Genomic DNA, 10,251 nt, shown 5'->3' on the forward strand with positions numbered 1-10,251 from the left:
ACCATAAAGAAATTAGCAACATGTGCGGATCAAGTGCAAGGCATATTCAGAAGGATAACAGTAAAAGGGAGAGGCCTAAAAGAGAGAAGCCTCCTAAGAATATCACAGGCGTACATAACAAGCAGAATCTGGTATGGAACGCCGTACTTAAATATGAACAAAGAGAACATAGATAAACTAGACAGGATACTGAGGAAATGTGCCAAGAGGGCTCTGGGACCTCCCATATCCACATCAACGGAACGTCTTGAGAAAATGGGCATCCACAACAGATGGGCCGAGCTAGCTGAGGGAGTTAGAATAGCTCAGCGGGAGCGACTTAGCCAATCTGAAACAGGAAGAAAAATACTAGAATGGATAGACATCCAACCGGGATACACTGCTCATAAGACAGTGGATATCCCGGAAGAGATAAGAGCCAGGATACGCGTCCCGCCTATGCCAAAAAATATGCACCCCGAATATAACAAAGAGAGGCGTGGGCATAGAGCCAAAGCGTACGAGAAAAGAATGGGAGAACAACCAGCAGAACAAGTGGCCTACGTAGATGCTGCATGTGGACGGCAAGGAGCAGCCGTATCCGCAGTAGGCGACGGAACAGGAGCATATATAGTATCGGCTTCAAACCGCACGAGAGACGCCAACGCGGCGGAGGAATTGGCAGTAGCGATCGCTTCTGTCGGTACCAAGGCTAAATTAATAGTATGCGATAGCAACAATGCGGTCAGAAATTTTGGGAAGGGAAGATTATCAGAAGAAGCTAAACGAGTCCTCGAATCGAGGCCGCTTGAGCGCAACGTGGAAGTTATATGGATACCAGCACATGAATCCATTGCAGGGAATGAGGCTGCTCACGAGTTTGCCCGAGCTCTCTATCACCGGGCGGCTGCCGAGCAGCCCTCTTGCATGGATATAAAAGATAGCCTAATCTCGTATAAAGAGGTTACAGAGCACTATAAATTAAGCAGAAGGGTCTATCCGCCGCCAGACTATTCCCTCGGAAACGGGGAGGCAATTGCATGGAGGAGACTACAAGGGGGCAATCATATTAGTCCCTTTTGGGTATATGCAACAATTTCAAAAGATGGAAAGGATCTACATTGCAAAACATGTGGGAGATGGGGCACTCTAGATCATGTTATTTGGGAATGTAACAACAGCCCAGGAGCTAAAGAAAATATAGATAGAGACGCCTGGGAGACCCTGATGCGAAGCGAGAACCCCGCTCAGCAGCAGCAAGCCATCCGCCTGGCGGCTGAGGCGGTGAAGCAACAATGCATATTCACCAGACCTTAGTTCGCGAGGCTCCTCAATAAGGCTACATCAGGCCTGCGTGCCGGGGAGTCCGAAACGGAGCTTCTTTTAGGTGTAAATAAAGGTTTTCAACAACAACAACAAGATAGCACTGGGTCTGCCCGAATCCGCCGGGACGCACAGCTTGCTTCAGCTCGGGCTTCACAACATGCTTAGCGAAATTGCCGAGGCGCAGCACACTTCACAACAAGAAAGATTAACGGTACCGACAGCAGGCCGGCAGATCATGGAAAGTTTCGGCATCCGTTACCACGCGCAACAAGGCCAAAACGTCGCCATTCCGGAGGCAATCAGACAAAAGCTTAAGAGTCGACCTGATTCCCCGGAACGTCCACCCGGAAAACAACCGATGAAGAAGACTGGCCAGTGCTAGGGCTCTCCTACAACTGATTATTGATTTATAGGAAGGGAAAGGCGCGGTAACTGCCTCACTTGTTTTCTGTGGACACATCAACCGCGCCGTAAGGGAAGAGAGGAGGGTGGGAGTGAAGGTGGAAAGAGAGAAAGAGGAGCCGCAGTGGAGGGCTACAGAGTAATTTCGACCACCTGGGGATCTTTAACGTGTCTTTAGCGGTGTTCACAGAAAACAAGTGAGACAGTTACCTCGCCTTTCCCTTCCTATAAATAAATCAGTTAGTCCACAGAAAACAAGTGAGACAGTTACCGCGCCTTTCCCTTACTATAAACCAATAAAAAAAGCCTCTTCTGTCTGCACGAGCCAGCGGAGGTGGCTCAGCTACAGAGCCAGTAGCAGGCATGTGAATTTTCTTTTCCTTCTTCCTACAGCCACAACAACAACAACAGCAAAATCCCGCACGACGCTAACTCCGGAACCCTCCCGCCGCGGTTGGCCGCTGCCTCGTGCAGTCCCAGCCTCGGTAACTAACTCTGGGCTGCCCAGCAGGCCCGCAACGCGACGACGAGGCAACACTTCGACTTCCTCACGTGGAAGATCTAAGTCCCTGTCGGCGAAAGCTCTGCCGGACTATGAATAAAGTTACCAACCAAAGTGGTATCCTTTAGCCTCAGATTGTTGTTACAATGTGAAGAACAACTACGGGGTTTCCTCTCCTTGCAGTATCAAGCAGTATCCCTTTTTATTCCCTAGTGCACATGAGCTGCGTACTAGCCAACATATGCGTACTCCGAATTTTCTGTGATAATGAATATATGTAAAAAATAAAAGCGTTTAACTCCGTTAATTACGGAATATTATTCAGCAGCAGGAGGGTTTGAGAGGATTGTGTTTGCTGTGTCACAATAATGAAACGTTATTCTGCTGTGTTAATTTCGCTACCATTCTTCTAGAGCACACATTGCATGTGTGCTGCAGCACTAAAAGCTCCAAGAGCGCTGCAGAACCTTCAGTGGTCAAATGCGATGCCTGTGTTCGTGCTGCACACGGCACAGCGCGCGCTTCATATAAGTTAAGTTAAATTGGTTCACAGGAAGGGAAAGGCGCAGTAACTGTCACACTTGCTCTGTGGACACCCGAACCGCGCCGTAAGGGAAGGGAGGAAGGTGGGAATGAAAGTGGAAAGAGAGAAAGAGGAGCCGTAGTGGAGGGCTACGGAGTAATTTCGACCACCTGGGGATCTTTAACGTGCGCTGACATCGCACAGCACACGACGCTTCATATCGGGCAAAACAGCATTTCGTTGAACGCATATAAGTCCATCGGCGTTCTGTAATTGGTTTATAGAAAAGAAAACGCCGTTTCTGTCAAACGTCTTTTTGTGGACACCTGAGTCCCTCGGACAGGTCAAAGGTCATATCGGCTTTAGGCATCGGTTTTTTGAGACAGTTCGGGTAGTAGTGCTGCAGCACTAAAAATCTAGGTGGGTGCAGTGGTAAGTCGTGGTCGACTAGGAGTACCCAGGTTCGATCCCAACCGTGGGTGGCTGCGTCTCGATGGAGGCGAAACGAAGGGGTATCCGTGTGCTGTGTGATGTCAGCGTGTGTTAAAGATTCCCAGGTGGTCGAAATTACTCCGCAGCCCTCCACTACGGCCCCTCTTTTTTTCTACCCACTTTCACTCCCACCTTCATCCCTTCCCTTGCGGCGCGGTTCAGGTGTCTACGGCCCCGCCGGGGTGGTGCAGTGGTAAGACGCCCGACTACTGTGCCGGAGTACCCGATTTCGAACCCGACCTCGGCGGCTGCGTTTCGATGGAGGCGAAGCGAAGAGGCGTCCGTGTGCTGTGCGGTGTCAGCGCACGTTAAAAATCCCCAGGTGTCGAAATTGCTCCGTGGCCCTCCACTACGGCTCCTATTTCCTCTTTCACTCCCAACTTCCTCCCTTCATTTATGGCGTGGTTGCGATGTCCACAGAAAACAAGTGAGCCAGTTACCGCGCCTTTTCCTTCCTATAAAGAAATCAGATTCCCACCTTCCTCCCTTCTCTTACGGCGCGGTTCGGGTGTCCACAGAGCAAGTGTGACAGTTACTGCGCCTTTCCCTTCCTTTGTACCAATTTAACTTTATTACCAGGTGTCTACAGAACATGTGTGACAAATACTGCGCCTTGCCTTTCCCGTGTACCAATTATTTATTATATCTTCGACGTACTCATGCATTGTTGCGCTGTTCATATTTAAATGTTCTTGTTATTACATCACAGTATGGGCGTCAACACCGGAATACGTATCCGCCCGTGGGAACGAAAGGATATGAAACTCATATTCTCGTAAGTTAGAAACATCATCTTGCGCATTGAATCTGTGTAACAGTTGCGTTACCGTTGCTGGCATTTGCTTAAGGCTCTGCCTCTTCCGCATGTCCTGTAGTAAGGAATATGGCTTGCGTAACCTGCATCCTATCAGAGTTTATGTACTTACCATGCACTAGCATATGTTGTTTTATACTACTTGCATCGAATAAAATGTTTCGGATAAATTATTTTACCTTAATTTTCCTTTGCTCAAGCAATCTTGTAGTTCTCTCTTCCAGAATAAAGTTCAACGTTTAACGTACAGACGTATAGTAGTGAAAGCTTGGTGAGAGGAAAGGAACCTGGAATTAGTATATGTGCTGCCTTACATTCTACGAATGACAATCCCTGATGCGTCGGACGTAAGAATAGGCCCAGCGACAGGTATTAGCAAAAATTTCAAAATATTAAACAAACAGCGAAAAGCATCAGTGCTTGCCATGTTTGCTGTAAAGAAATATAGCGCGATCCTTAGTTGCCAGTGTATACTTATTCGCCTAAAGGCTCACATCTCTCACTTGGCTGCATGAAATCAAAATCGGTAAATCGTAATTCTAGACTAAAATATATTAAATACTCGGTCAATTATAGCAGCTCTTCAAAATTTCTTGGCTACTCGAGTGTACTGGCAGCAGCAGACTAGATATGGGAGGTTTTTTCCTGTATTTACAATCCTAAAGAGCAGAACAGTAATCTGGGAGGATTCACGAACAGTTGTTGTTAGTATGCTGTGGGGCTACTTGGTGATCGTGTTGAGAAGCAATAAAAACATTGGGCTAAATACACAACACAAAAATACGGAAACTTGGGCAAGACGAGCGTAATCTGACAAGTAATTCTGGGCTGAGCTCTTAATTCTAGTAATGTCGACGCATGTGCATCAATAAAAAATGTGCGCATTCATCGTACTTTAAAGGACAGAATTTGAGAAAAAAGCTTATTCGTTTCTTTACAACCCCACTGACACATCACTAACGGCGTTTTTAGCCTTCTCTATATAAAATCTCCTCATTTTTGCGTGGAACGGCATTTCCCTTCTAGAATCATTGTCTGCTGAAGATGTGGTAGACATTTGCAAATACTGCAGTGGTCAGACAGGTTTCTCCTATTGTAAGTACGTGCTGCCCTGCGTGAACACTTATTCAGCCCCCTATCTGGCCTAAATATGTTCGCTTTTCCGCTAGTCTGGTATTGTGTAAACAACACCGATCCCGTACTTAGAAAAATGCTTGCTATGCTTTTCAGCACAGCTACTTTTCCTATATTCATGCTTTGCAGTTCGAGCGCACAGCTGCCTTTGCCCCATCGGCGCCGAGAGCAGAATGGGTGCTGCGCACCAGTTGGTGATATTTTTCAGGCTGGGCGCTATCTCATTCATATAAATGCTACAATAGGTGCCAACGGTTGCTTTGAGCCCTTTAGTGCGCTCTTAGATCTCTTGTAGCAGGGATTCTCTTATTCTAGTCTAGATCGCAGAGGTGTAGCCTGTCGCGTGATATCGCGACAATTTGTTTTCAAAGCTTTTACTCATCTTGTGCAGGGGGGAGAATATTTTTGCATGTCCCCGGTGCGCAGTCTCGTGACACATGGTAACAAAGCCTAGATGTCACATACACGCATCTCGTGAAGCTTTTGTTTTCCTTGAGAAAGGCGAGATGCGGCGGAATGTAGAGTGAGTGCCAATTCTCTATTCAGTGCATTCGCAATCTTTAGTTTTTGTATCTTTTTCTCCATTGATTTGGTGGGGTGGGGAGTCGTGCGTCTGCTTCTTCACGACGCGCTGTAGGGATTTTTTGTTAGCTTTCGTCATTACAATGAAAAGGTGTAAGAGTACTGACCGTATGCGAGGCGCCAAATATATTGAATACCTGCGCACGAGTTATTTGCACACACGTGCACCCACACACATGCAGTTTTGTAGTGGCGGAGAAGAAATAACTGTATAGACTGAGAGCATCTTCGTAGGGCGCGTAAACGTTTACGTTGGCAATTAAGCTGTAAAATAATACATGATATTCCTTAGCATATGGAGAGACCATTTTCAATCACTATAGCTGTTTCAGAAAACGGCGTAAGTTAGGGTACAAAAGTGGCTATTGAGCCTTATGCTCTAACGCCCTGCGCACAGAATGAATCAGATCTTTAGCGCTCTCTTCGCTGCCGCACAAGCCAAAGTAGCGCATACCACACTTCCAGGAAAAAAAGGCAAGAAACAAGCATCTATACTGCTCTATACTTTGCCGAGAGCAAGTCCAGGCTATTATTCGTTTGAAATCGCGCTGTCTACTTTGGCTAGCCTGCTCGCCCCTCCTTTCATCTTTTCCGCACTGCTAAAAAAAGAAAAAAAAAAACACTGTTCTTTGCTGGTAGAACGACTAGCAGGTGCTAGCAGGTCCCATCCTCTAGCTCGAAGCCGCGCTCCGACGGTCACGCGCATCCTTTCATCCTTCCCGCGCATTGAACTTCAGAGACGTCGTGCAGTCGCCCTCTCACTCCCTCCTGTAGAAGAAAAAAACAAAAACACCAACAGGCATACCAAGAGGGACACACAGGAGTCATGTAGACCCTACGTCACTTTTGTTCCACGTGGATGTGCGCCTACGACCTGCAAAATATCCTCCCGCGCCGGCACGACTCAAGCCAATAGGCAGTAGCAGGGACTCCAAGTCAATAGGCAGCAATACTTCTCTTGATATCTCTTGAGCGTGAAAAATCTTATTTCCTCGTGGTCATGACAACGCCGAAGGAATTAGGAAACAGGAGTTTCGCTAAAAGGAACTCTTTATTGGGCTGACTTGCGGCCAAAGAAGAATCAAGCGAATCGGTTGTGGCGATGCAGGAAGCGTGCTTGGTGGCCGACGATCTACGAATGTCCATTGCATTTAGCAGTGCGCAATTAATAATCGGCGCAGAAACATCTAGATAAACCAGGAAGGGATACCAATGTATATATACACTCGTAGTGAAGGCTCCATGGTCAGCATAGGTTCAGAACATAATGGCTCATTTGCACTCAAGCGCCCCCTGAAACTTGGCAGGGGGGTAGGGGGGGGGGGGAATTATGTTAGTGACGTATAATGACGTCAGGACTATGTACAATCTTGGCATGAATCACAAAGGGTTATTTTTCTGGATGCTGCACCCGGCAGCATTTTCGAGGACGTCCTTTTGTGGGGTGCCTTTCATCCCTTGCTAACCTTTGTCGTTTTTTTGGGCTCGAATCCTGCTCTGTGAGGTCAGTTGACCATCAAACCCAGAAACTAGAAGACGGCACAGGAAGAGAGCATACCAGCACCCCTTCCAAAGGGGCAGGCTCAAATTACTTGCACAAGACTATATTTAAAGCGCTGATATAACTGCACAATTCACAATAGTGTGTCGAACAAGTGTAGCTCGAAAATATGCGTGCTCTATTATACCAATCCCACATACAGTGATAAAACATACAAGCAAAATGTAGAACAATGTCAGCACTGACCAATATTTGAGTGTTAGCAATGCACACACCTAAGGCAGACTAAATATGCAGACGAGCGCTCACGTGGAAATGTCATGCGGCAAACAAAGTAGTGTGATAACGACGGCATAGAGCACTCACTGTTGCGAGGTGCGTTAGTAATTCGTATGTCGCGAGCTCAGTTTTATAGCGCCAAGTGCTTTGAAAGAAGAACCAAGCATACCATAACGGCGCAGCAAGATAGCACTGGCCGCAGGTAGAACGAGGAAACGACGGACTTACAGAACTAGGAGCACCCTACCTAATAGCAATGACTGAGAAACAACTTGCATTCATGACGAGAACTTTACAATCGGCATATTTTTAGACAAGCAAGCGAACTTCGTACCATTTCCAGAAGCACCACCGCAGGCAGTTTGCCGGAAGCGATATGAATCGTTGCCTCCTTCGCAAGCACCGAGCAAGGCCAGCAGTCTCACCAATGCTGATGGAACATTAAAAGGGCATGTAACAAAGTGTGTTCAAAATTTAAAAAAAATAAAGTGCTTTATAAATATAACTTGTCTTTTTTGTAAAACAAGGTAAATTATACTTATTGTTGTGTTTGTGCAGAGCTTTTTTAATTTTTAGTTGAATAATTTATTTCTATGAGTGTTTCGATTCGGGAAACTTGATTGACTACCAATGTTACTTGTTACTTGTTTGCACTTGTATTTAAAGGGCGTTTTTTCTCACTTTCTTGCAGACGTTGCTACAATGACACAGCAAGAGAAAGCGAGGAGGAACCCATAGAAGTTTAATTCCAATTGTATACTGTGCAGGCTACCTTTCTCTTCGAAGAAAATACTCTAAATACATTCACGCCCTAATATCTTCAGAGATTGTTTTTTTCACAGCATTGAAAATAGCACTTAATATTTTCTTTTTAAGTGCACGTTTTCATAGGCGTGGTTCTTCTTTAAAATAAAAGCGGCAATATGTATCTTCGTATGCTCAAAACGGATGTCTCGTTAACTTCTCGAACTCCATGACAAGACAGAAGCAGCTGTGGCCACCCTTTCAGTCATACCACTATGCTAAAACGTTGAGGGGACACTGCAAGACGCTGCAGTTATTGATAATGACAATGATGGCATAAGCAATGATAAGGCAAGCGTATTCAGTTACTAATAACAATGAGAACAAATGGGATGCACCGTTTACACCATCAACGCTCAGGCTTTTGTATTTCTTCAATATAGATTTCGCAGCGTTCTCGAAATATTTTTGTGCCTTTTTATTAACGCATACATTCAAACGTTCTGCCAGTTTCTTAACCGACACCAACTAGGCGGCAACCTCCAAGCTAACATGAGCTTAGAATTAAAGAAAAAAGAGGAAATTTCCATAGACAATGATTTACTATGCTCCTTCCTGTCCTCAGTTAGCAACGTCTCATTTTCATCTTTCCATTTCACCATTCCAGATTTGAAAGTGACGAGGGCGCCGTTCACGTCGCTAGAGGACCCAGTATGTCAGGTATATATCCTGGTATCCTGGTAACCCGTAATGCTACCTATATAAAAGTTACAATCAATATCTGCATATAAATTCAACGTTACTTGATCGATGTTTTGATCAATCTTGGATGATGCTTACGTTACAACTCATGAAGGGCGTTTTATAAGCTACTTACGAAAGGGCCGCTTGTAACTCATACAGAAAATTGCTAAAACCCGGTTCTTATGGCTCTGAAACTGATAAAACGCACCTCTCCCATTACGGTAACCTATATTCGGCCCGCCAGTCCAGTCTAATTAAAAATAAAACTAGTTGTTTGTTTTTTAAGCACACTGCGCGCTTTTCTCGTCATACGATGGCCATCCAAAAGACGGAGAAGCTGGTATGACTATTTTCTTTATGTCGCAATCTTTTTTCCATTTGCATTTGGATGCGCGGGTGTTCTTCTCGTGCCCACTGCTGCCAATGAAAAAGTTTGTAACCATGCGGAATGAAATAGAATGGTGTGTTCAAAAAAGAGCGGTTATTGAGGTCCCATGACGATTTTTCGTTTTAATGAAATTTTAAATGTGTCGTGTACAAACGTTTTGCCTCAAAGAAATTGGCCTTAGGTTCTTAAGATATGGCGTATATTAGTAGGAAAAAGAAATTGTATATCGCAACAGGCGGAAAACGCCCTTTTTGCCATTTCAAACAGTTTTAAAATTGGGGACCTGCGGCTGGCGTACTAACATTTTCTCATCTATTTTTTTTTTGCCCACTAAATCTATCTAACATTCACTTTTACAGCAGTTAATAAACAGATGCTTTGTTGCTGCAAGTGATTTAGGAAATATCGCAAACACTGCTCCAGAAGCAATGCGCTACAAAAACGTATATTTTCAGCCTTAAATACGGGCATGATGCGTTATGATTTTAGCATTAGGCCTTTTCCCATTTATTATTCAGATAACTTTCTTAATTTCAGAGACTAATAGGTGCGTTCTAACAACGTATCAATTTCGCCCAAGATTCGAAAATAGTCATTTCAGTTGAGTCGTTCAGTCATGTCCGACTCTTCGTGACCCTATGGACCATGTCACGCCACGCTTTCCGGTCTCTCACTATCCTCCCAACACCCCATAATTTCATCTGCAGTGCCTCAAGGATGCCATCTAACCATCGCGTTCGCTGCCTACCCCTTCTCCGGCGACCCTCAACCTTTCCCAACATCAAATCTTTCTCCATCGACTCCTCTCTTCTCATCAGATGACCAAAGTAGCTGAGCTTTA

The 10,251-nt window shown here is 45.3% G+C and overlaps 1 protein-coding gene across 3 annotated transcripts in view; it reads left to right on the forward strand.

Moving 5' to 3' along the window:
- Positions 1 to 8,476, forward strand: part of LOC146173626 (uncharacterized) — a 42,828-nt gene extending 34,352 nt beyond the window's left edge. For all 3 annotated transcript variants that reach the window (XM_084583751.1, XM_084583750.1, XM_084583752.1), the window contains exons 8-9: positions 3,934 to 3,999; positions 8,226 to 8,476. In XM_084583751.1, the coding sequence (XP_084439877.1) occupies positions 3,934 to 3,999; positions 8,226 to 8,280 (121 nt within the window). In that variant the 3' untranslated portion in view covers positions 8,281 to 8,476. The remainder of the gene's footprint in view (positions 1 to 3,933; positions 4,000 to 8,225) is intronic.
- The last annotated feature ends 1,775 nt before the right edge of the window (positions 8,477 to 10,251 follow it).

This window comes from Amblyomma maculatum, chromosome 11 (assembly GCF_055883805.1).
Source record: "Amblyomma maculatum isolate TAMU_Amacu chromosome 11, ASM5588380v1, whole genome shotgun sequence".
In the NCBI taxonomy this organism is placed as follows: Eukaryota; Metazoa; Arthropoda; class Arachnida; order Ixodida; family Ixodidae; genus Amblyomma; species Amblyomma maculatum.